At 42.9% G+C, this 26,782-nt stretch overlaps 1 protein-coding gene across 1 annotated transcript in view; it reads left to right on the top strand.

The window, feature by feature from the left end:
- fanca (FA complementation group A) overlaps window positions 1-26,776 on the top strand; it is a 106,677-nt gene extending 79,901 nt beyond the window's left edge. Inside the window, exons 35-43 of the mRNA XM_078210729.1 lie at window positions 9,333-9,437; window positions 11,218-11,330; window positions 14,149-14,290; window positions 15,436-15,492; window positions 16,957-17,062; window positions 18,633-18,708; window positions 20,773-20,905; window positions 22,100-22,189; window positions 24,708-26,776. Coding sequence (XP_078066855.1) covers window positions 9,333-9,437; window positions 11,218-11,330; window positions 14,149-14,290; window positions 15,436-15,492; window positions 16,957-17,062; window positions 18,633-18,708; window positions 20,773-20,905; window positions 22,100-22,189; window positions 24,708-24,815 — 930 coding nt within the window. The 3' untranslated portion in view covers window positions 24,816-26,776. The remainder of the gene's footprint in view (window positions 1-9,332; window positions 9,438-11,217; window positions 11,331-14,148; window positions 14,291-15,435; window positions 15,493-16,956; window positions 17,063-18,632; window positions 18,709-20,772; window positions 20,906-22,099; window positions 22,190-24,707) is intronic.
- The last annotated feature ends 6 nt before the right edge of the window (window positions 26,777-26,782 follow it).

The following is a 26,782-nucleotide window of genomic DNA, read 5'->3' as shown; positions in this document are numbered from 1 at the left end:
GATCATTTTCCTTTCTAATAACTTCCATTCCTTTCCAAGTCACTCACCGCCCGGACTTGAAAATATATCGCCATTCCTTCACAGACACTGTGTCAAAATCCTGGAACTCTTCCCATAACGGTGGGTGTACCTACACCACAGGGACTGCAGCGGTACAAGTAGGCAGCTCGCCTTCTGAAGGGTAACTAAGGATGGGCAATAAATGCCGTCCTGGCCAGCGACATCCACAGCCTGTAATTTCTTTATAAAATGTTAATTCAAATTGATATTGGATGTGGTCTCGTTGGCAAGGCTTATTTCCAAAAAAAAAATGTTATTCCTTTCTCAGAGTTACAAAGCCAATGCACGGAGTGGACTGGGCAAGCCCTTCATCCATCTCCTTGCTTGTTCCAAAGACCAGTTCAAGTTCAAATTGAATCTAATTCATGGTGCCCACAAAAGAGATAAACTAGATCCAAGATGACAAGAACAGGCATTTCACCTGATCGCAAGCTTGATCTTAGCCAGAAAGGTTACAGACAAGACAGGCTACAGCAGTCCATGTTGGTGAGGTTGCAGCATTTGAGACAGTGCCTTGCAGATTGACAGGATTATGTTTCATGTTGTTCCAGTGGATGTTAGACCAACTGAAAATTTTAATTCAGTCAAACCAAAATCGAGAAATAAACGAAGTGACTGAATCTAATCAGATCACTGTAAAAACCCAACTATTCTTTTAAAATTCATTTATGGGATGTGATTTTGCTTTAGTCTGATTTATTATTATCACATGTATTAGTATACAGATAAAAGTATTGTTTCTTGCTTGCTACACAAATAAAGCATATCGTTCATAGAGAAGGAAAAGAGAGAGTGCAGAATGTAGCGTTACAGTCATAGCTAGGGTGCAGAGAAAGATCAACTTAATGCAAGGTAGGTCCATTCAGAACTCTGATGGCAGCAGGGAAGAAGCTGTTCTTGAGTCGGTTGGTACATGCCCTCAGACCTTTGTACCTTTTTCCCGACGGGAGAAGGTGGAAGAGAGTATGTCTGGGATGCGTGGGTCCTTGATTACGCTGGCTGCTTTTCTAAGGCAACAGGAAGTGTAGACGGAGTCAATGGATAGGAGGCTGGTTTGAGTGGTGGACTGGGCTTCATTCATGACCCTTTGTAGTTTCTTGCGGTCTTGGACAGAGCAGGAGCCATACCAAGCTGTGAAACAACCAGAAAGAATGCTTTCTATGATGCATCTGTAAACGTTGGTGAGAGTCATAGCGGACAAGCCAAATTTCCTTCGCCCCCTGAGAAAGTAGAGGCGTTGGTGGGCTTTCTTAACTATAGTGTCAGCATGGGGGGACCAGGACAGATTGTTGGTGATCTAGGCACCTAGAAACTTGAAGCTCTCGACCATTTCCACTTCGTCCCCGTTGATGTAGACAGGGGCATGTTCTCCACTACGCTTCCTGAAGTCGATGACTATCTCATTTGTTTTGTTGACATTGAGGGAGAGATTATCGTCATTGCACCAGTTCACCAGGTTCTCTATCTCATTCCTGTATTCTGCCTCATCGTTGTTTGAGATCCGACCCACTATGGTGATGTCATCAGCAAACTTGAAAATCGAATTGGAGAGGAATTTGGCCACACGGTCATAGGTGTATAAGGAGTATAGTAAGCTGAGGACACAGCCTTTTGGGGCACTGGTGTTGAGGATGATCGTGGAGGAGGTGTTGTTGCCTATCCTTACTGAACTTCCTTGAGTTAGGAAGTTCAGGATCCAGTCGCAGAGGGAGGAATTGAGCGAGCCCCAGGCCACGGAGTTTGGAGATGAGTTTTGTAGGAATAATGGTGTTGAAGGCTGAGCAGGAGTCTGACATAGATGTCTTTGTAATCTAGCTGTTCCAGGGTTGAGTGCAGGGCCAGGGAGATGGCATCTGCTGTGGACCTGTTGCGGTGGTAGGCAAACTGTAGTGGATCCAGTCAGTCCGGGAGGCTGGAATTGATTCGTGCCATTACTAACCTTTCGAAGCACTTCAGAATGATGGATGTCAGAGCCACCGGCCGATAGTCAATAAGACATGCTGCTTGGCTTTTCTTTGGTACCGGGATGATGGTCATCTTCTTGAAGCAGATAGGGACCCCAGATTGTTGCAAAGAGAGGTTAAAGATGTCTGCGAATACCCCTGCCAGCTGATCCGCGCAGGATCTGAGTGCTCGTCCGGGTACCCCATCCGGGCCAGTCTCTTTCCGTGGGTTGATTTTTGAGAAAGCTGCTCTGACATCTGCAATGTTGACCCCAGAATCAGGTTCTTTCTGAGTAGAGGGTGTGCTCTCGCTGATCTCTTGCTCAAAACGGGCATAGAATGCGTTGAGCTCATTGGGGAGGGGTGTGTTGGAGCTGGCAATTTTACATGCCTTCATCTTGTAGCCTGTTATGTCTTGCAGACCTTGCCACAGTCAGTGGGAGTACTGTCCGGTAATGTTTTTTGGCATCTTTGATGGATCTCCGTACATCATATCTGGCTTTCTTGTATAGTCATGATGTGGAGATGCCGGCGTTGGACTGGGGTAAACACAGTAAGAAGTTTAACAACACCAGGTTAAAGTCCAACAGGTTTATTTGGTAGCAAAAGCCACACAAGCTTTCGGAGCTGCAAGCCCCTTCTTCAGGTGAAGAAGGGGCTTGCAGCTCCGAAAGCTTGTGTGGCTTTTGCTACCAAATAAACCTGTTGGACTTTAACCTGGTGTTGTTAAACTTCTTACTTTCTTGTATAGGTCAGGGTTGCCTGACTTGAATGCCTTAGACCTGGACTTCAGCAGGCAGTGGCTATCCCTGTTCATCCATGGTTTCTGGTTGGGAAACACACAGATTTGATTCTTTGGCGCACAGTCTTCTACATATTTGACAAGGTGCCGCACTAAAGACTGCTACATAAGATAAAGGTGCACGGTGTTATGGGTAATGTATTAGCATGGGTAGAGGATTGGTTAACTAACAAAGCAAAAGTGGGGGTAAATGGGTGTTTTTCTGGTTGGCGATCAGTGACTAGTGGTGTGCCTCAGGGATCAGTGTTGGGACCGCAATTGTTTACGATTTACATGGTTTGGAGTTGGGGACCAAGTGTAGTGTGTCAAAATTCGCAGATGACACTAAGATGGGTGGCAGAGCAAAGTGTGCAGAGGACGCTGAAAGTCTGCAAAGAGATATAGATAGTCTAAGTGAGTGGTCGAGGGTCTGGCAAATGGAGTACAATGTTGGTAAATATGAGGTCATCCATTTTGGTAGAAATAACAGCAAAATGGACTATTATTTAAATGGTAAAAAATTGCAGCATGCTGCTGTGCAGGGGGACCTGGGTGTCCTTGTGCAAGAATCTCAAGGAGTTGGTTTGCAGGTGCAGCAGGTAATTAAGAAGGCAAATGGAATTTTGTCCTTTATTAGTAGAGGGATGGAGTTTAAAAACAGTGAGATTATGTTGCAGCTGTATAAGGTGCTGGTGAGGCCACACCTGGAGTACATGAGAAAGGATATACTGGCACTGGAGGGGGTGCAGAGGAGATTCACTAGGTTGATTCTGGAGTTGAGAGGGTTGGCTTATGAGGAGAGACTGAGTAGACTTGGGGCTACACTCATTGGAATTCAGAAGAATGAGGGGAGATCTTATAGAAACATATAAGATTATGAAAGGAATAGATAAGATAGAAGAGGGAAGTTGTTTCCACTGGCAGGTGAAACTAGAATGAAGGGGCATAGCCTCAAAATAAGGGGAAGCAGATTTAGGACTGAGTTTAGGAGGAACTTCTTCACCCAAAGGGTTGTGAATCTGTGGAATTCCCTGCCCAGTGAAGCAGTTGAGGCTGCCTCACTGAATGTTTTTAAGGCAAGGTAGATAAATTTTTGAACAGTAAAGGAATTAAGGGTTATGTTGAACGGGTGGGTAAGTGGAGCCGAGTCCACAAAAAGATCAGCCATGATCTTATTGAATGGCAGAGCAGGCTCGAGGGGCCAGATGGCCTACTCCAGCTCCTAGTTCTTATGTTCTTACACACTTACTAATGAAATCAGTTACTGTAGTGACGTACTCGTTCAGATTGGTTGCTGAGCTTTAAATATTGACGAGTCTCTTGATTCAAAGCAGTCCCGTAGGAGATCATCCGATTCCTCAGACCAGCATTGCACGACTTTCTTTGATGGATTCTCCCGCTTCAGTTTTTGCTTGTAAGCTGGGAGCAGGAGCACAGCCTTGTGGTCTGATTCGCCAAAGTGTGGGCGAGTGACAGAGTGGTAGGCATGTTTGATATTTGTGAGTTCTGACAAAGGGTCATCTAGACTCGAAACGTTGGCTCTACTCTCTCCCCACAGATGCTGTCAGACCTGCTGAGGTTTTCCAGCATTTTAGGTAGATTTGCCATCACTTTGCGTCCGTTTTCAGGCGCAATGCGGTGGTAAAGTGGGGCATAAAACGCTTAGCGTGATTGACGTTGGTTTTAGCGACCGGCGCCATTTTACGAGCGCGGATTTCTGGCGCGGTCAGCCTCTCGCTGGAAATGGGCGGGACGCAGGTTAATGTATGTTAATTTATTATAATGCTGTTTTACATCTGCTTAGCGAGCCCGGCGCTCAATCGTCCGGGTCCGCCCCCCTTTATGACCTCGCCGGGAAAGGTTCTCGCCGGTGAGGAATAGACATGAATGGGGAGCGGTTGACTTGGCTTCGCCAGTGGAACTGGAGACCTTTGAGACCCCCCTGGGGAGGCTGAGAGCAAAAGGGGGGGGGGGTCTCATGGGCCGTGCCACTCTGGCACCTGGGCAATGCCCACTGGGCAGTGCTGGGGGTGGGGTGAGTGGGGGCGGGGGCCTGTTGCCATTCTGCAGCCATCGGTGGGGGAGGGCAGTGGGACCACAATCGCTCCTTTGTGTCAGTTGAGATAGGATGGTTGTTGAGGATAGACCAGTCAACCAGTAACCTACAAAAGGAGTTAGATAAAATCTGTAATTGGGAAATGGATGGCAAATTAAATTCAGTATTGATCACTGCATAGGATGATGAAATGTGTAAAGCTTAAACGGAGACATATGAATGAGATAGTAGATTTTGACTTTTAATGTGTCAAGTCACAGTGGAGCTGTAATTAATAACATGGAAAGAATGCCTGATTATATTTCTAGGTCATATAGTCGTTTGGTAATGCTAAACCTGAGTATTGCTGAAAAAAGAAACAAGTTATTGAAGCTTTTCTTCTTGCACTCATCAGGACAGAGACAAGAATTCCAAATCTCAAAGGGATCAACAATTTATACTGCATGAGAAAAAGGTGCTTATTGGTTAGCAAGTGGAGTTGGTAGAGGTGTTGCCATGGAGAATGCCAAGGAACATTTTACTGCCAAGCTTTTGTTTAAATTCATACTAGGCAAGTTGATTCTGGTCAAGGCATTCCGATGGGGAATAAACCAGCAAATGGCTGTCCCACTAGCTTATTTTAGTTGAAAAAAGGTGCAATACGTAGACATGTTATTTTAGTTTGCAAGGGACAGAGCTCTGTGTGTGAATATACATAGTTTCTAGCATGCATACGTGAGCCTGACTGATCATATTAAATTGGTTTTTAGTGTAATTAGCACAGTTGAGATCGTTCAATCATGAAATCATATCTAATGTTGGACACTGTTTTGAATTTTGCAAGCACGGGCTCATTGAGCATGGTCAGTACTTTGCCCATAGTGTGAGCCAAAGGGGTGCGCTGTTTGAAATGATCCACCGGCCATTGGGACGTGCGGTCTACATGCCTGGTATCACACCGGCACTGAAAATTATATCCCACATTACTCATTTGCGTGATAAGCAGAACATCCATTGTAGCTTGAAAGGCTACCCCTGTCAGGTCTTTGCTCACTGTATATTGTGCAAACTCATAAATATTCCTATGGTGATTATCTTCAGTCCTGAAAAATGCCCATTAGGCGCGGCATGGTAGCACAGTGGTTAGCACTGCTGCTTCACAGCGCCAGGGACCCGGGTTCAATTCCCGGCTTGGGTCACTGTCTGTGTGGAGTCTACACGTTCTCCCCGTATCTGCGTGGGTTTCCTCCGGGTGCTCTGGTTTTCTCCTACATTCTGAAAGATGTGCTGATTAGGTGCATTGATCCGAACAGGCACCGGACTGTGGCGACTAGGGGAATTTCACAGTAACTTCATTGCAGTGTTAATATAAGCCTTACTTGTGACTAATAAATAAACTTTAAACTTCTACCTCAGATTACCCTGGATGAATGATATGTCTCAAATATTTCAGCAACAGGTGAAATTAGCCATTACATGCTGCTACTAGGCAGTAGCAGCATAATTGGTACTCCCCACTAATAGGGCGCTGCTGTTAAGCCATGGCAAAGTCTTGACCAATCACAGCCCACTTTGTTGGTTTGAATTTAAACAAAAGCTTGGCAGTCAACTATTCCCTGGTGCATTATCCATGGCAACATCACTACCAATCAGAGTTCACTTGCCAACCAACCAGCATCCTGCTCTCGTGTAATATAAATTGTTGTTCCCTTTGAGATTTGTTATTCCCCTGATAAGTGCAAGATGAAAACTTTGACAGCATGTCTCTTTTCTCAGCGATATTTTTGGGTCAGTTGAGTACAAGTTAGAACATTAGCAAATATTATTCGTCATTCTACAGAATCCTGGGCAGAATGCTCCTTGTGTTCGACTTTGAACATCAGTCTAAGGGAAGGATTCAAGCTATAGTGTGGATGTTGTTAGAGGCAGAAAAGGCTAAAGCTATTCCGTTCTGTGCTCCACTTGAGAGAACAAATGAAGCTTTCAGAAGTTTAAATCAGGGGTCTTTATTCAAGCTATAGCAGAGAAGTCTGCCACCACGAGGTGCCATACAAACTTTCAGAACAAAGGAATACAATGGTAATTATACTTTTAGGCTCAACTACAAGTAATTAACATACGCCAATTGACATTGGATATTTATTCAAAGGTAATCAACATCCAATCCCAACTAATAATTCTGATTACTCCAATTGTTTCCCACAGTAGTGTTTAACCAATTACAGCAACTGCAAGCTCGCCTAATTACAATAATGAATTGCCAATGAAGCTCACCTACATGGCTACATTCAAACATCTACACGTGCCGTTATGCCTACCTCCTTGTGGTTCTCAGATTCCTATCCTCTTGTCACTTGTTTGTGTAGTCCTTCTGTGACCATGGGAAACACCTGCACAGCAGCTGCCCACGGAAATATCCTCCACTCAATTCACAGGGGAGCTCTGCTACATTCAGTTATTTCAACCCCTTTGGGTGTGGAGAGGTGGGAACACCATTAATCCCTAGAGCAAAGGATTAATTATGAGGAAGAACTGAGGAAACTAGGATGCTGTCATTAAACGTTCTCTATTTGAAGATGTGTCAAGATTAAGGATGTGTCTTGGAGGCATAGAGTCAACAGCTCATAGGTCCTGGGGAGTGCTAATTCCATCAGCATGCACTCATTACATCTGGGCTGGCTTGGCCATGTTGATTGGATTGGTACAGTAAGAAGTCTCACAACACCAGGTTAAAGTCCAACAGGTTTATTTGGTAGCAAAAGCCACTAGCTTTCGGAGCGCTGCTCCTTCGTCAGGTGAGTGCGAGTTCTATTCACAAACAGGGCATATAAAGACACAAACTCAATTTACAAAATAATGGTTGGAATGCGAGTCTTTACAGGTAATCAAGTCTTAAAGATACAGACAATGTGAGTGGAGAGAGCGTTAAGCACAGATTAAAGAGATGTGTATTGTCTCCAGACAGGACAGTTAATGAGATTTTGCAAGCCCAGGCAAGTCATGGGGGTTACAGATAGTGCTACCAAATAAACCTGTTGGACTTTAACCTTGTGTTGTGAGACTTCTTACTGTGTTTACCCCAGTCCAACGCCGGCATCTCCACATAATGATTGGATAGGTGACAGCCATTTATCCAAAGACCTTCTGTCAGTGAGCTGCTGCTGGGTGACAGTCTCCTGGGCTCCAAGGACACCTGCAAGCGAGATATGAAGATAGCGGCGTTGCCATCGTCAACTGGGAGACAGTTACAAATATTACCGTGTATCCCGCTGTTACCTCTGGAGGCTGGTTGTTTGGAAGGGGCCTTAGAAGAGGGGAGCAGAAAGCAGGCCAGTAAATCCTGCACCTTCTCAGCTCATTGTTTTCCTCTGCAGCAAATGTGGCACGGACTGCCATCCCACTGCCATGGGACTCCTGAGCCACACTAGATGATGCCTCACACAGAGTGAAGCCACCACGGCACTAATGCGATGGAAGGCTGCCACTGGTCAAGAAATGAGAATAAAGGTGTGAAAAGCGCTTAAAGGAATTTCGGGGCAAACAAAATCTTCTTCATTTGAGAGGAAGATGATGTGAAGGGAGGAATATTAATCTTTTATTTTGGAGAGATGAACTAAAATGGATTTTAAATGAAGAAGAGTTGGCAATATTTCCTGGTGATATGGAGAGGATGAATTTAGTTGCATGAAATAAAAGAGTTAAGGAGAAACTAAAGATAACCTGAAGAGAAAGCTAAAAGAAAAACAGCAAAATAAATGTTTACCTTGTGTATTCTTGTCAGGATGAGGTTAGTAGAGAGGGACCATGGATATCACCTGGTTGGCATAAATCCCTCAGCAATCATGTGTTTGTTTCAGCATTGCAAACTCAGATATACAATAGAAACAACTGGCATGACTTTCAGCGAGAGATTTCTTTGCTTTCGTGAGTAGAATTCAGTAACTCCTGTATGATTCCATGGTTGCTTGAGTCAAGTCATTGGTAAGAATAAAGAATATCTTTTGTAAGGGGGGAGGCAGCGATGGAACTCGGATATCCGTGTTTATCTGTGCCTGTGTCCTATATCTGATATTGCTACATCATTTACGCATAACTAATGGTGAACAACGTTAACCTGACAGCAAAATCTGGGCCATTACTGATGCATCATTGTATATGGTAATAATAAGTCATACAGCAGTTACATAAGCCATTCCTATGCATGTGATGAGAGTTGTCAAATATCTATGTTGTATACTGTTGCTTTTAATCTGCATGTATATTCCCATCTTAATTAAAACTCATCCTCTTCCCTGTGTTAGTTGCTGTGTTAAAATGCAGAGGGATATTAAAAAGACCTGAAATCATATCATTCATCTTGAAGTCTCTTAATTATATCCTGTGGAACTTATTACCCAGTGCCCTGGCCACAGCTACACGAAAATTAAAAATGCTGCCACTCATGTTTATATTCTGAAATAAAATCAATGGACGTTGGTGTTGTAATTAATATGTGCCACCTTCTCTGTTCCAGGGTTTGCTTAATGCTTGTGTCGAGTGCGAGGAAGCAGATGGAGTTGTTGCTGAAATCCTGAACAATGCCAGAGAACATTGTCCTCTGCTCTTATTATCTGCGTCGGTAAAGACATCATCGTATTTGTGTGCAAACATTGCTGTTCTCTTTATTTGTTTATGTTTGACTCCGCAATGACGATTGCTTGTCATTTTCCATGTGCTCATGAACTCTTCCTATGGGGAATAGACATTGAAGTCTCAGGCCAATTCATTCAATCAAAGCACACTTCGTCTCATAACTTAATTAGCCGTTAACTAATGCGCTGTGTTATCACACATCCACTATGTTAGGATATCTGAACAATGTTAACATAAAATTATGATGTGATTATAAACTGACATGGTCAAAAGATAACTTGTGCCTTGCAATTGAGTACTGCACACCCCAGTTATAACTACCTGGATGTATAATCCCTAAATAACTGTTCTAAACTCAATAAAGTCCCAGCATTTTAATGAACCCCTGATTATGTGATTATGACAAATATCAGGTAAAGTTCCTTCAGCAGTCAGTGCGATTATTAAACAGTCCACGGAGAGGGTGCTTTGAATTCACATTTAAAAGCAAATTACTGCGGATGCTGGAATCTGAAACCAAAAGAGAAAATGCTGGAAAATCTCAGCAGGTCTGGCAGCATCTGTAAGGAGAGAGAGAAGAGCTGACATTTTGAGTCCAGATGACCCTTTGTCCCTGACAGCTTTGACAAAGGGTCATCTGAATTTGAAACGTCAGCTCTTTTCTCTCCTTGCAGATGCTGCCCAGACTGCTGAGGTTTTCCAGCATTTTCTCTTTGGGTTTAAAATTGGTTCGTTCCATTCGAAAGTTCATAGAATCATAGAATGCTACAGTACAGAAGAAGGCTATTCGGCCCATCAAATCCACACCAGGCCCCATCCCCATAACCCTATGCATTTACCATAGCTAGACCCCATGACACTAAAGTAAAGTTTATTTATTAGTCACAAGTAAGGCTTACATTAACACCGCAATGAAGTTACTGTGAAATTCCCCTAAGGGGCAATTTAGCATGGCCAATCCACCTAATCCACACATCTTTGGGTTGTGGGAGGAAACAGGAGAACCCAGAGGAAACCCATGCAGACACTGGGAGAATGTGCAAACTCCACACAGACAGTGACCCAAGCTGGGAATCGAACCCGGGTCCCTGGCACTGTGATGCAGCAGTGCTAATCACAGTGCCACTGTGCCACCCCTTGACAAAAGGGTTCAGCCTTAGGTGAAATATAATTGTGTTGTGCATAATTTCGTTATAGTTCATTCACAATTTTGCATAAGCACTTTAATAAGAAGTAGTTAAGCTTGTATATAACTAAAAATATGTTTAAAATATTGAGGTGGCTGAGACATGCCTGAGTTAAAAATGGGAAATTGTTCCAATTCCCGGCACTAACCTTTCTCACCTTGATGAAGGCTTGGGAATGGGAGAAAGAAAGTACTTTGAGCCAAGATGAGTTAACTATAAAATTATCCAGTTCCTTGCTTTAAATCTATTAAATTATTTCCTAATTTTTATATACTTCAAATAACCTGTACAGTCAAATAAATACAGCAATCTCGGGATATTTAGATGTAATTTTAATTGCTGGACATTATTAGTTGTGCTTATGAAAATGAATAGTTTAGGAAATTCTCATGTTCAGAGATCTGAAGAAGTTTCCTATTTACAACCCTATTGTAACTGCTTTCTCCTGGACTTCTGTTTGGCCTGACCATGATCTGTCTTTTTGTTGAAATGTAGTATTTTATCCCAGGAAAAGTTTGGAATATGAAACGACTAACCTAACCCTTTTTAATGTCACCCTGTTGTGTCTTGTTGCTGAAGTTTTGGTGGCCGAGACTGGAACCAGTGCTGGTCACACAATGGAAAAGGATTAGTGACACTTCACTTCCCGGAGAACTACAGAGGATGGTTGACAACCAGCGCTGGGCCAACAGGTAGTCCAAGAATTTTTTTTAAAAAATGTACTCCATTCTTAAAGTTACACAGTCAATGTGCAGACCTGAATCCATCTCGCTGCTTGTTCCAAAGACCAAATTCAAACTGAACCCGATTCATGGTCCCCACAAGAAAGACGTACAAGATCCAAGTTAACAAGAAAAGGCATTGCATCAGATCTTGAGCTCGATCTGACACTTGATCTTAGCCAAAAGGCAGAGAAGCAACATGAAAGCCAAGTTTGGAGAGGTCAGGCCTAACTTACAGAGCAAAGCTCAATGTTTGCACTTCCTTTACCTTCATTTCGGTGGAATTAAATACAGATCCAACTTAAGAGCTGCAGTACGCAATAGTTATTCTATTATAATATATAACATGTGGTTCCAGTCGTTTCAGAATGCCAGCTTAATGCATTATCCTTTCTGTTTTTGGGTTACAATGAAAATGTTTCTGCCAGTGATGAATAGCCTGGAATAATGCTTTTACTACAACATTTTCACAGATCACATCTGTGATTATAATCCAATTTTCCACTAGATCAGGACATATTGCAGTATTGATAATTGGACAATAGACACCAACACAGTGTCTAATAGTTTAAAGAAAATTGGATGTGAACCACGAGCTAATACAGTAATAACATTCGAGTGGGTGTTGAAGTCTGAGGGTGGGATTCACCGGCTGCATTCGCCTCAAGGCCGGAAAATCCCGCCTGAGGTCGACGGACCTTTGCATGGTCCGTGTCCCGTGGCGGACGGGAAAATTCCATCCTGAATGAGAAATTGGAATGCTTACCATAAAGGAAGTTGCTGCATCATCACCACCAATAAACCTGGGAAGGCATGTTGCAAAGTTTGACAGAATTTAAACTTTTACTCGTGGGTATGGGATTCTCCGGCCGCACTCGTCCCAAAGCCAGATAATCCCACCCAGGGTCAACGGACCTTTGCATGATCTGTGTCCCGATTCCCGTGGCAGGCGCGACAGGAAAATTCCATCCATGGAATTACTGCCCCATAGAAATTTATCTTTGACAATATTACAGTGTATTTAAAATGCAAGTCATGCAAAACGACCCCTTTCTTTATTAAAGAATTCTAAAATACCCGTTGAAATGTCTCTCAGCAATAAAACACATCCCGTTAAAGTACTAAAACTACTAGCTCAGGAACCTCAAGAATGCAGGCCCTAATCAAAAATGATAAATTTGAGGAGTCTGGTGAAGTTCTTCCTCTTGTAAGTAACTGAAAAGTACAAAACAAGTAAAGGTTGAAAGGTGATGGGGGGGGGGGGGGGGGGGGGGGGGGGGGGGAGGGGAGGATCAGGACTTTCTGCTGTTTCGGGATAACATCAATGTATTACTTCCCTCAAAATCTCAGGAAGTTTATCAGTGATTTGCTGACCCATACAGGCTCTTGGGGTTATTGGTATGATTCCCTTGCCGGGCCTGATCTTGTATGGAGCAGTTGTAGGGGTTAAAATTGGTTTCAGTGTTCCAGAATTGGGGGTAGGGATTACATTAGACAAGGATCCCACTGGTTGCTATCAATGTTGCCTGAAGACTGATCAGAGTTGACTGTGCTGCCCCCTACTGTCAAGTTGGCTGCAGGCACTTATTGCCAATACTGAATAATCGCACTGGGGGGGAAGGTACTGGAAGGTAACTGCAAACCATGAACCCAGAAGAATCTACGTCTTCAGGCGAGGCAGGGAGAAAACAGAAATACAAAATAGCCATAGTGGAAGCTCAAGTTATCCAATCAGATCTGGTTTGGATAATATCTCTATCCCAGCATTTTGGAAATACATTGCCTTATTCCCAGTGATTCCACAGACAATGGGATCGATCTTGCCAAAGAAATTCCAAGCCTTGAAAACGGCAGAGTTTCTGACCCGCGTTTTGACAAGTTCAAATCCAGTATCTTATCCACTCTGCAGGAAAAAATGGGCTAAATCATTCCTCGCCTGTAGGTGAAAATGGTGGGACTTAAATCGCCAGCAAACTTGCTGTAGCAGCAGAGGGCGCCATTGTGCATGTGCAGACCTCTGGCTGCACATGCACAATGGCAACCAGCAGAGGCCTGACTGGTCAGCTCACAGCTGCTCCAGCCGGTCTCATCCCAAAACCCAGCCCCCTCCCCCCCCCCCCCCCCCCACTCAGCTCCCGCGGGTGCCTGCAGCTGATTGTGAGCCCCACCCCGCCCGGAAATATTGCCATCGCACCTTCCCAAACCGTTGCCCAGACCGATCGCCTGCAGTGGGCACTGCCATGGGGCACCCCCCCTGCCCTCTATCTCGCTGGGGAGCCTCAGTGGCCTCCAGTGCTACCAGCGAGGCCATCATAGCTGGTTTCCCCTGGCCAGGCCACAGAGGCAAGTGAGCCCGGACGATACCGTCCCAGACCTCTTAATTCAAAGTAAAAGACATTTAAATATATTTGAATACGTTATTCAGCCTTGCGCCAGAAGTGGGCACGAGGCTGATCTTGCCGGGTATCTGGTGCTGGTAAGATTGCGAGAGGTGAGAAATCTGATGCGAATCTGATTTCTTGGCTTCTCTCATGATCTTATTGGCTTGCCCTCCCTGTCAGCCGGCAGGATGCAATGGTAAGATCATCCCCAATACGTTTACTTTTGAAACTTCTTTCATTTATATTGCCAGAAAAACTTTGGGAGTATATGAATAAAAAAATTGTGCTGTAAAGTAACAGGCATGTCCTCAGTGCCCCCTCCCCCCCTGCAGTTACAGCTGATCGAGGTACAAGACTTTATGAAGCGAGATTTATCTATTTTGTTTTTTCTTCTTCAATTGTTGCAGGTTACTTCTGGGGAAAATGGAAGGTCCTCCGTCTGATACACCCTGGCTTCTTGGTGCCTTTTTGTACTTCACTCTCCAAAGGAAAATGGGGCTGACGATGCTTCCGACTATAATGGGAAAGATCTGTGCTGAGGATGAGCTGGTAAGTGTATTCTTTATTATCTCATTTTCTTTCATCCTGACAGTATACATCACTTTGATAGATTTGATTTAAATGCTAGACACATCCAGCACTCGATCAATCAAAAATGGATAAGTCAACATTTCCTCTGGCAAAACCAAAGCCATTTTTTTGTGCGTCAGGTCTCTGCTGACCTGCGTTGCTGCCACCTATAGGACAGAGTTAGAAACTGCAGAATCTTTGCCCACTGCTCAACTCCAAGCTCCTGCAGATCCACTCTGTAAAATGGAACACTCTTTGTCTGTGACCCCCCCCCCCCCCCAAAACATTGCCTGCTTCCACCCTACTTTTCCCATTTAAATCCTGATCTGTGCCTTCAAAACCTTGAAGCTGGATTTCTAAGTCTCTTAATGGCTCCTTTGCCTTGACCTCCACGAGCTTCAATTCATTCAAGATGCAATGTCCTTGTCTTCACAAACTCTAAGTTTCAGATCACTCTTTCCTGTTTTAAAAGCCTCCTCAATGCCCTCCTCTTTGACAAAACCTTTGGTCCTGACCTTAGTCCTGCCCAATTTTCACACTTAATACATACTGTTTCCTCCCTTGAATGCCAATGTTGAGTGCTTTGTGAATACTGCCTGTGAAGGTGTGTATCGTTGCCATTATATGATAAGGGTAACACTGAATTGGAAATGATATATTTTTAAAATGCAAAGCAAATGGCTTTATATCATAAACTCACAGGTGATCCTTCCCTTTTCACCTTCACATCAGACGACCATTAGTTGTAGAATCATAGAATTCCTACAGTGCAGAAGGAGGCCATTTGGCCCATCGAGCCTGCACCGACAACAATCCCACCCTGGCCCTATCCCCATAACACCGCACATTTACCCTGCTAATCCCCCTGACACTAAGGGGAAATTTAACATGCCAATCTGCACATCTTTGGACTGTGGGAGGAAACCGGAGCACCCGGAGGAAACCCACGTCAGCATGCAGAGAACTTGAAACTCCGCACAGACAGTGACCCGAGGCTGGAATTGAACCCGGGTCCCTGGTGCTGTGAGGCAGCAGTGTTAACCACTGTGCCACCGTTAGTGGTATCAAAATCACAAGATTCATCAACATTGGTCCATAACTTAGTCCCTTTCTTTTGTCTCCAGGTTTCTGTGCTGTATCTCAGTTTGATGGATTTGATCTCATCCCTATTGCAACCTAAGGTAAATATGGTATTGCTTCATCCCCACACAGATTTGCTACAGGTACTGATTGACACTAAAGATGCTTCAGTTATTCTGCAATGCCCTGTTCATATTGTTGACACCTGCTCACTTCCCATTTATGTGAATAGCGAGCGAGTGTACAGCTTTCTGTTAATAGTTTTGTACTTGAATTTCTGAAAACTTATACCTCCAGGGTGATGTTTAGTTTTACAATCGAATATATACACAGATTTTAACACAGGGATGGTTGTGAGGCACGGCTGTGAGCCACGCATGACTATCAAGAAAGGAAACTCATCAATTTTCATCTTTGATATCTGTGGTGTGTTCTCGGTATCTCACACAAAGACATGAAAGCGACAGGCTTCTCAAATCTCTCATGTATGCTGGCACTCAGCAAGCAGAGGTGCCTTTGCCAGCTGAGGCACATTCCCAGGGAGGTAACAGACACATGTATATTCTGTATGGCCAAGTAGCCAGAGCCAAAAGACCAGTTGGAAGCCCAACGCTCCATTTTAAGTGTGACATGAAGGCCCTAACCATTGATTTTCACACATGGGAGACTCTAGCCAATGACAGAGTGGAATAGTGATATTACCTGTGGGTCGCGTGCTCCACCATGATGAACAGCTTGACACAGAAAGCACCGACACCGCAAATGCGAACCCACAAAAACACCTGATAACCACTTCATGTGCAGCACATGTGCTGGAACCATCCACACCATCTGAAACTATCCCATCTCCAATGGATTTGCTGCATGTCTTCCTTCCTATGTGCATGGGAGGATGCCAGTGCCGATGTTTTACTGTCCACACTGAAACCATTATTCTCGAATAGCAATCATAGAATCCCTACCGTGCAGAAGGAGGCCATTCGGCCCATCGAGTTTGCACCGACAACAATCCCACCCAGGCCCTATCATCATAAACCCATAAATTTACCCCGCTAATCCCTCTAACCTACACATCTCAGGACACTATGGGCAATTTAGCATGGCCAATCACCCTAACCCGCACATCTTTGGAATGTGGGAGGAAACCCACACAGACACGTGGAGAACGTGCAAACTCCACACAGAGTGACCCAAGCACAATAGTTATTGTGATACAGCACATTGTGGGAGAACAAACTTCTTCCAATGCTTACAATAAGGAAAGTCAAAACTTGAAATTACTGTTTGATTAACACAGTTAGCCACAGTATAAAGAGAAAGTGAAATGTCCCAGTGTGAAATTCATTCAGCTGAGGGATACTTGTTGAACTCACCTGTAACTGGCAACTCGGTGATCTTGTAGGGTTTCACTCTTTGACCATCATATATATTTTACACTAAGAAATAATCTTAAATATTTTGGAGTTATTTTAAGATGTTCAGTCTATTTAAATGGATGATCCATAATGTGTTTTGAATCTGCTTCTGCCAAAGAGTCTGACAATTTGTTGTTTTTCTTTCAAAAGGAATCCTTGGGCTTAACTGTTGCATTAAAAACATGTGCTGATGTGATTGTGGTTTTGGAGGAGCAGAACAAACCTTGGCTTCATATATTTTTGGTGACGAGCAAGGGTAAGCTGTCGCACCTTGTCCTGACTCATCTTTAACCAGCTTTGCCCAGCTTGCAGTCTGAATCGCACACCTCATTCATCTGAAAATATTCCAAATAAATGTTGATTCCTCGGTCTCTTCTAATACCACTACAACAACCACTTGCATTTATATAACAACTTTAATATAGTATAAGGTGCTTCACAGGAACATTATTAGTCTGAAACAAAAACAGATGAAGAGTCATCCTAACTTGAAACGTTGGCTCTATTCTCGCTCCACAGATGCTGTCAGACCTGCTGAGATTTTCCAGCATTTTCTGTTTTTGGTTCAAATTCCAGCACCTGCAGTATTTTGCTTTAATATTGCCGAACAAAGTTTGATGTTGAACCACAAAAGGAGATATTATGACAAAGGGGTAGATTTTAAGGTCTATCTTAAAGTTGGAGAGGGCTTGGGGCCTGGGCAACTGAACACGCAGTCTGAGGATTCGGGGTAGACCATTTAGGACAGAGATGAGGAGACATTTCTTCACCCAAAGAGTGGTGAGCCTGTGGAATTCATTACCACAGGAAGTAGTTGATGCCAAAACATTGAATGTATTCAAGAGGCGGCTGGATACAGCACTTGGGGCGAATGGGATCAAAGGTTATGGGGAGAAAGCAGGATTAGGCTATTGAGTTGGACGATCAGCCATGATCGTGATGAATGGCGGAGCAGGCTCGAAGGGCCGAACGGCTTCCTCCTGCTCCTATCTTCTATGTAACACAGGGTGGTGAAGCCAATGATGAAGCGATTAAGATCGAGGGTGCGCAATTCACCAGAAGTGAAAGAGCATAGAGATCACTCGGGTTTGCAGGACTGGAAAAGGTTGTAGAAATAGGGAGGGGATAAGGCCACAAAAGGATTTGAAATCAAGGATAAGAATTTTAGAATTGAGGTGTTGCTCAGCTGGGAACCAATGTATCTCAGCCAGCATGGGGTAGGTGGGTGAATGGGGTTTCATGTGAGTTAGGAAACTACTGTCAGCCAAGGTGTTAAATCAGTGGCTGAGATGAATGACATCAGTGCCAGCTCTTAAATGCTGTGTCAGTCATGCAGTGAAAAGTCTACCAAACTCATTCTAAAGTTTCAGTAGAGTGGATATTTTATTACCTAATGCATGATTGATAATTATTTTGTCTTTAATCATTTCTGGAGGGCAATAAGTTATGTTAACTTATTTACTAGTCTGCATGTGTGTGGCCACAATACACGGTTCCACAATACACCTGAATACAAGGTGGAAATACTGGAACTACTCAGGAGGTCTGACAGCATTGCAGGAGAGAGAATCCGTGGATGTTTCAGGTTTATGATCTTTCATCAGACCTGGGGAAGTCTAGAGACCCATTACATTTCTGACTTTTCCATGTCCGAATGAAAGGTCATTGATCTGAAATATTTACTCCTGCTTTCTCCACAGATGCTGCCAGACTTGCTGAGATTTTCCAGCGTTTTGTTTTTATTTCAGATTTCCAGCATCTGCAGCATTTTGCTTTTGTGCGTCAATATAACCCTCTCACTGCTTTGATCCTCCTCCCCATATCAGATCGTGGGCCACACCAGATCCTGAACGGCTTGATGTCTGACAAGGAAATTAAACTTCTCCCTGTTGCCTTCTTCAGGTATGATATGTAACTTAAAGAAAAGTTAAGACCACTTCATCAACAGGTTACATTTAAGAATGTTGTTCCTACTGGGGGCAGGTGAGAGTTGTACGCAGCACCAAGTAGCTTGATTCAAATCTGTGTTCACTAAATGTTTTGTTAACTTTTTTCAGGATGTGAGCATCACAGGCTAAGCCAATGATTATAGCCCAGCCCTAACTGTCCTGGGAAGGTGGTGGTGAACCAAATTCTTGGACTGTTACTTCCAGGTGGTACACCCACTGTAGGTACACCCACAGTGCTGTTAGAATCATAGAATCACTGCAGTGCAGAAGAAGGCCATTCAGCTCATTGAGTCTGCACCAAATCTCCGACAGAGCATCTTACCCAAGCCCTATCCCCATAACCCCACGTATTACCCCACTAATCAAAACATCTTGGGACTAAGGGAGCAATTTAGTGTGGCCAATCAACCTAACCCACACCTCTTTGGACTGTGGGAGGAAACCGGAGGAAACCCACGCAGACACTGGGAGGACGAGCAAACTCCACCCAAGGCCAGAATTGAACCCAGGTTTCCGGCGCTGTGAGGCAGCGGTGCTAACCACTGTGCCACCATGCTGGCTCGAGGGAATGTGAGGTGTTTAACCCAGCATGAACGAAGGCACAGTGATATAATTCTAAGTCAGGATTGTGTGTGGCTATGAGGGGAATTTGCAGGTGGTGGTGCTCCCATGTATCAGAAATCATAGAATCCCTACAGTACAGAAGGAGGCCATTCGGCCCATCAAGTCTCGACCAACCACAATCCCAGTCAGGCCCTATTCCCGTAACCTCACACATTTACCCTGCTAATCCCCCTGACACTAGGGTCAATTTAGCATGGCCCATCAACCTAAACTGCACATCTTTGGATTGTGGGAGGAAACCGGAGCACCCAGAGGAAACCCACGCAGACGCGGGGAGAAAATGCAAACTCCACACAGACAGTGACCCGAGGCCGGAATTGGACCCGGGTCTGTGGCGCTGTGAAGCAGCAGTGCTAACCACTGTGCCGCCAGTCTCTGATCTATCACTGTAGCCCAGTATTTGTATGGTTCATGTGCCTCAGTTTCTGATCAGTGGTAACACTTAGGATATTAATGGTGATGGATTCAACGATGGTAATACTGTAGAATATCAGGAGGAGATGGTTAGATTCACTGTTGTTGGAGGATCATTGCCTGGAATGATATTTTTATTTTGCAATTGTTGTAGAGATGAGGTAAATCTGAATTTATATCTGTTACTCTGTCTTTATAAACATCTGGCAGAATTGATCCTTTGATGCATACTGTGTGCAGTATTGGTCCCCTTATATGAGGAAGGATATATTGGCATTGGAGGGAGTGCAGAGAAGGTTCAGCAGGTTGATACCGGAGATGAGGGGTTTGGATTATGAGGAGAGGCTGAGGAGATTGGGTTTGTACTCGTTGGAGTTTAGAAGGATGAGGGGGGATCTTATGGAGACTTATAAGATAATGCGGGGGCTGGATAGGGTGGAGGCGGAGAGATTCTTTCCACTTAGTAAGGAAGTTAAAACTAGAGGACACAGCCTCAAAATAAAGGGGGGTCGGTTTAAGACAGAGTTGAGGAGGAACTTCTTCTCCCAGAGGGTGGTGAATCTCTGGAATTCTCTGCCCACTGAGGTGGTGGAGGCTACCTCGCTGAATATGTTTAAAGCGCGGATGGATGGATTCCTGATCGGTAAGGGAATTAAGGGTTATGGGGATCAGGCGGGTAAGTGGTACTGATCCACGTCAGATCAGCCATGATCTTATTGAATGGCGGGGCAGGCTCGAGGGGCTAGATGGCTTACTCCTGCTCCTATTTCTTATGTTCTTATGAATGTCAGGAATTAATTATTGACTAATAAGGTATCAAAATGTACAGACTAGACCTCCCTGCTAACCTGGGCTCTGAAACAAGAGCTCCTTAAGGGATACTGTGTAAAAATAAGATTTCTGTACAAAATTCGAACTTTGATTTTGAATTGTAGTGCGCAATTTTTTAAGTCTTCAGCGTTGCTCAATTTTCCAATAGCCTTATTCCTGGTCTGGATCCAAAGCTGCTTTCTTCCATCATCAAACATGCGGATTTCCTGTCAGTCGCCATCCTTCTGTATACTGCAATGGTCACGCTCTTCCTGGATGGAGAAGACATAAGCTCCAAGCAGGTGAGCATGGTTAATGTGGACCTTCATAGATGGTCAACAGGAAGAGTTTAATCTCTTTCTCACAAATTGCTAATTTCGAATTGAATCTGCGTGCACAGGTTTTTATTAAGTTTGCGATTTAGTTTGTTTCTACTTCTGTTGAAAGAAAATATCTGCTTATATTGTTCAATATTCTTGACATGAATTGCTTCCATAATCATACAGGTAGCTCACAGTCTTTCTTTGCTGCCCTACTGTTAGGTGACACTAAAGACAATGATTTTTTTACAGGCAAGGGGAGGTGGCTTGGGGTGTGCATGCGGAGTTAAATTGTCTAAAGTGATATCCTGACATCTTGCCCTCTTCCCAGTTTCACCCGGGTGGGTTTGAAGGCAAGTCAGTGCCTCTTGTAAGTGTTGGGTAAGGTATTTACATTCAAGTAGATTGTTACGTTCTGTTTTAACCCAAGATTCTGGTGTGAACTGAGTGGACCTACTTCACTGCTTGACAGGTGATTACAGTAAGCAGTCTCACAACACCAGGTTAAAGTCCAACAAGTTTATTTGGTAGCAAATACCATAAGCTTTCGGAGCAATGCTCCTTCGTCAGATGGAGTGGTCTCTGTTCTCAAACAGGGCCCTGTTTGAGAACAGAGACCACTCCATCTGACGAAGAAGCATTGCTCCGAAAGCTTATGGTATTTGCTACCAAATAAACTTGTTGGACTTTAACCTGGTGTTGTGAGACTGCTTACTGTGCTTACCCCAGTCCAACGCCGGCATCTCCACATCATGACAGGTGATTGCCAGCTTTGTGGAAGTCACTTTGCCTTTCTTCCACTTCACTCACCTTCAGCTACACTTTCTCTGCTGACAGTCTTCACGACATGGGAGCAGGTTGTGTAATTCCAGCTTGCACCTCTGATGAACAGCAAGAGAGCCAGCAGCACCAACAGCAGCCAGTTGTATTCTAAAGTAATCAAAGGTGTGGCTTCTGCTGTGAAGTATTTTGCCACTAGGTGCTCACCTCCACAAAAACACGGATCGTTTGGGCAATAGGAGTTTTCATGAATGCCAAAGTAAAGGAACTATTTTATTTAATTTGATAGCAAATGTCATCATTCAGGAGAGGAAGTATGCAGTTGGAAGACAAATCTGAATAAAGCTACTGATTGTAATGTTATCAATAAGTAATAAACTTGGCTTCTGTTTGCAGTCTGACCCTTTGGGATTGATTACACGAGGGCGTCAGTTCCTCCTGCGTTTAATTCCACAGTGTCCTGCTCAGACCACGTCACGGAATAAGGTAAGAGCTTCTGGCAAGATTAATTGCAATGCAAATGATGACTCCATGGTCAGTCACAAATTTCTATACTGTTATTTCAGTCGATTATTACCAATTATTTTACTTTAAGTACTGACTGTATGTTTGGAATCTGAGAGAATACATGGTAGCTGTTATTTTTTCCTGCTTGTTCCACATTAGAAATGTGATGTTGCTAAAATGCACCAACTGGATCAGAGAATAGCATTCAGCTGAAAGCAATAAATAGTTCACAACCATGATTATTGGATACCGAAAACAGAAATCTAAGCTGAAATAATTTATCCATCTTCAACAAACCTGTTTTAAATTTTAAACTTTTATATATTTGGTTAACTTAAATTCTAACTTAGTCAAATTTTAAGAACAACTTGATGACTGGAGACATAGGAACATGTGTAGGTCATTCAGCCCCTTGAGCCTGCTCCGCCATTCAATAAGATCATGGCTGATCTGTGGCCTAACTCCATGTACCTGCCCTAGGCCCATTTTTCCCTTGATACTCCTGCTCAAGTTTTAAAAAGTCTATCTCTGACTTAAACCTAACAATTGAACCAGCATCCACCGCCATTTGAGGAAGAGTTCCAAACCTCCTCCACTCTCTGGCTGTAGAAGTGTTTTCTGACATCTCTCCTGAATGGCGTGGCCCTAATTTTTAGATTATGGCTCCTGGTTCTAGAACCTTCAATTAGTGGAAACAGTTTATCCTTATCCACCATGTCCTTCCCTGTAAATATTTTGTATTATAATGGATTGTAGAAAGGCCCTGTGCAAACCTGGTTAATAGTTTGTGGTTTAGTGTTCCAGCTTTCTTTAGATTTGTTTATGCACAATTAAAATTAAAATGTTGGTGTAACGATAGAATAAAGGCTTTTAAGTTGTTTTAAGTACCTACAATTTAGGAACATCAAGGCACAAAGGAAAATTAGGTACTTAATATCCAGATTAAAAACTTGTTACGCTATCTTGCATAAATAGCCACTTAACTTGCATTTATTGTAGAGCGCTGGCATCCCAAAGTGTCTGTCAATTATTTTGAAATGAAGGTTATGTAATGAAGCATAATCTGATTATTAATCTGTTCCACTACTACACCAGCGTTTTTATTTTAGCTGATCTCTGAGGTTTTGCATGAACTAATCCAAAGAAAACTGGAATGGAGTAATGAAGTGCAACAACAAAATTGCATATAGCTATTAGACAAGTGATCAATTAAATATTTTTTGGCAGTATTACACAAGAAAGGCATGTCTGAATATTGGCCAAGACTGGAAACTTTACCATTAACCATGAGCTGAATCTGCCTTGGTTCAACGCCTTTAGCCAAAGAGCACGTTGAATAATGCAGCGCTTCCCATTCCAGCACAGAGCACCAGCCAAATTATACATTTTCAGACTGGAGTGCCTGGTTTTATAAGCATATTACAGTGCTGATTTTCCTGTGATTCATGCATGGAGAATATTTACTTCCCTGCACCAAAGCCACTTTTTCCTTCCCTGAGATTTACTTTACTTCCAAGCAGAGGTGGATTGCCTATGCCGGCAATAGATAAAAGGTTATTTACATAAGATGGGGTCCTGTTTAATTTTCCCTATTCCAAGTTTCATAGTCATAGAGATATACAGCACGGAAACAGGCCCTTCAGTCTAACTTGTCCATGCCGACCAGGTTTGCTAAACTGAACTAGTACCATTTGCCTGTGTTTGGCCCATATCCCTCTAAACCTTTCCCATCCATGTATCTGTCCAAATGTATTTTAAATGTTGTAATTGTATCCAGCTCTACTGGCAGCTCATTCCATATACCCACCACCCTGTGTGAGAAAAAGTTTCCCCTCTCACATTAAAACCTATGCCCCCTAGTTTTGGACTCCCCTACCCTGGGGAAAAGATCTTGGTTATTCATCTTATTTATGCCCCTGATGATCTTATAAACCTGTAAGATCACCCCTCATGTTCCTATGCTCCAAATAAAAAAAGTTTCACCCTATCCAGCCTCTCATCATAGAAACCCTACAGCACAGAAAGAGGCCATTCGGCCCATCGAGTCTGCACCCCCGACCACAATCCCACCCAGGCCCTACCCCCGTATCCCTACATATTTACCCACTAATCCCTCTAACCTACGCATCTCAGGACACTAAGGGCAATTTTAGCATGGCGAATCAACCTAACCCGCACATCTTTGGACTGTGGGAGGAAACCCACGCAGACACGAGGAGAATGCGCAAACTCCACACAGACAGTGACCCAAGCTGGGAATCGAACCCAGGTCCCTGGAGCTGTGAAGCAGCAGTGCTAACCACTGTGCTACCATGCCGCCCAATTATAATTCAAACTTTCCAGTCCCAGTAACACGCTTATTAAAGGTACAAGTGAAGAGCAGTTACAATATTGTTACTCAATGTTTTCTCATTGGTTCTAATAGCCACATGTTTTGTAACATACACTTCACCATACAGTGTAAGATTTAATAAAAAGTCATTGTTTTCTTTGTTAGCTACAGGCCGCTTGTAAGGACATTGACCCAGAGCTGAAAGCTGCACTTAACCATCATCTGCAGCTCTGCGCTGGTGGTGAACTCTACTCGGAACCAACTATTCTATAAAGAATAAGACTGGCGCGATTCAAGTTCAGCATGTTTGCAGTTTTACAAGGTTGCTTCTCAAGGTGTCAAAAATGATTGACCATCAGATCAATATACATTTCAGCATTTATACAAAAACAAAAAGCTCTCCATGTTCGCTTGCCTGTGACAATCAAAAGGTTTCTGGACTACAAATTGAATGACCCTTAAATTTGCATTGTTCATCATTTTTTTAATAGTACGATGCCACACTATGATTTCTCAATTTAAAATGCATACAAAAGCACTGCAGAATTTTCTTGCGCTTTATTGAAAGAGTGAACTCATTTTGCTCGTATTTTGAAATATGCAGAGAATCGGTTCAAGTAATTTGTGCTCTAACATTAACTGATCATTGACTGCTTTATTAAACACTGCCTCTATAGAACTCGGTGGGCAGTTTCAACATTCCAACCATATTATTCTTGTAAAACTAAAGTCAATCTTGCATCTGGATTCAACTTTGTCAACTAATCTATTGCATAATGTACCAGTGGTAACTGGCAGTATAATCTGCAGAACTGTCATTAGGTGTAATGTGCTGAATAGGATATGATATTTCTCTGGTTGTGAAAAACTGGTGAGAATAATTTTACCTTCTGCAACTGATTTTGGTGTTTTCGTTTGACTATGAACCAGTTTAATTCCTGGTGTGGATTTAAAATTGCGATGTGTTACAAATGATATTTAAGGAAACTTCATACAGCAAGGCATTGTAATTAAATTTTTCAGCATAAATACAAAACTACTCATGGTCTCATCAGTAAGCTGGTTAGTACCACTCATATAATTACTTTGGTTAGTCAAATCATATCTTACAGAAAATGTTTTGTAATATCAATCATTTGTATCTAATTTTGCTCTTTAATTTTAGTCAGTTGTTGAATTAACTGCCTAAAGAAAATCAAAATAGGCACGATTTTGTTTATGTTAAGCACAAACCTCCTGTTGCAGACAGTAAAAGTATTGTTTAAAGTCAATTTTTTTTAAAAATTGCACATATTGACTGCAAAACCTGTGTACTTAAAATACCATTAAGTCAGATTTAATGATTTTTAGAATGTATCATTCGTTGTCTTTGAATTGTGTAGATAAGGTAGGTAGTCCTTAGTGTTGCAGGAGGTACCACCAGGTACTGCCAATTGTATTTTCCAATAAACAATTCTGTAGAAGTTTTTTTCAGCTGATAGACTGTCTGTATTAGAAATTATCATTTATTATCCCTATTCAAATGTAACAGAATTAAATTAGGTTTACTCCCATGAAGTATTGGGACTATAGAGAGCTTCCATATATTAGAGTTCTACAAATTAAATATAAAAGCAATCTCCAAATCAGTTACATACATACACAGCCACTCTACGTTGTACAGTGTAAACAGTTACACAAAACTGCTGAAACATATTTGCTGAGATTCTGCTAATCAGCAAATTTTCTTCAAATGTGAAATGGTTGTATGAAAGCAGCAATTTAAGATTCATGGAAAAAAATACTCAAGATCTCATGTACCACTAAAAATTTAGAGGGAAGAGAGAAGGAAGTTATTTCAGGTGAGCCAGGAGTTTGTGCACTGTTCAGTTTGGATCAGTTGCTTTACAGAACTGTACTGACAAAATAGTTTGTTACATTATTTCTTCCACTTCCCCCAATTAAAATAATAGAATTCAGTCACACAGGAATTTCCGTACTTAGTTGTTTCTCCTCCCCTCCCCTGAAAACTAACTGACCCAAGCCTGAATGGCCAATTTTTCTGAAATGTAACGATGGGTGGATGTGGACTGGCCAGTAACTAAGAATCGAACGATTTACTGCACATTTAGAGTCACTCGTGGTTAGCAGTTTTGGATACGAGTCCACATTCAAAAACGGGTAGAGGTATGATTCTTCATATTTTCTCCTCCTTTTATTTGAGAGCTTTCACCCGCATTGTAATACATCCGAACAATCCC

This window comes from Mustelus asterias, chromosome 4, assembly GCF_964213995.1.
Source record: "Mustelus asterias chromosome 4, sMusAst1.hap1.1, whole genome shotgun sequence".
NCBI classification, from domain to species: domain Eukaryota; kingdom Metazoa; phylum Chordata; class Chondrichthyes; order Carcharhiniformes; family Triakidae; genus Mustelus; species Mustelus asterias.
This window is presented reverse-complemented; position numbering and strand designations above follow the sequence as displayed.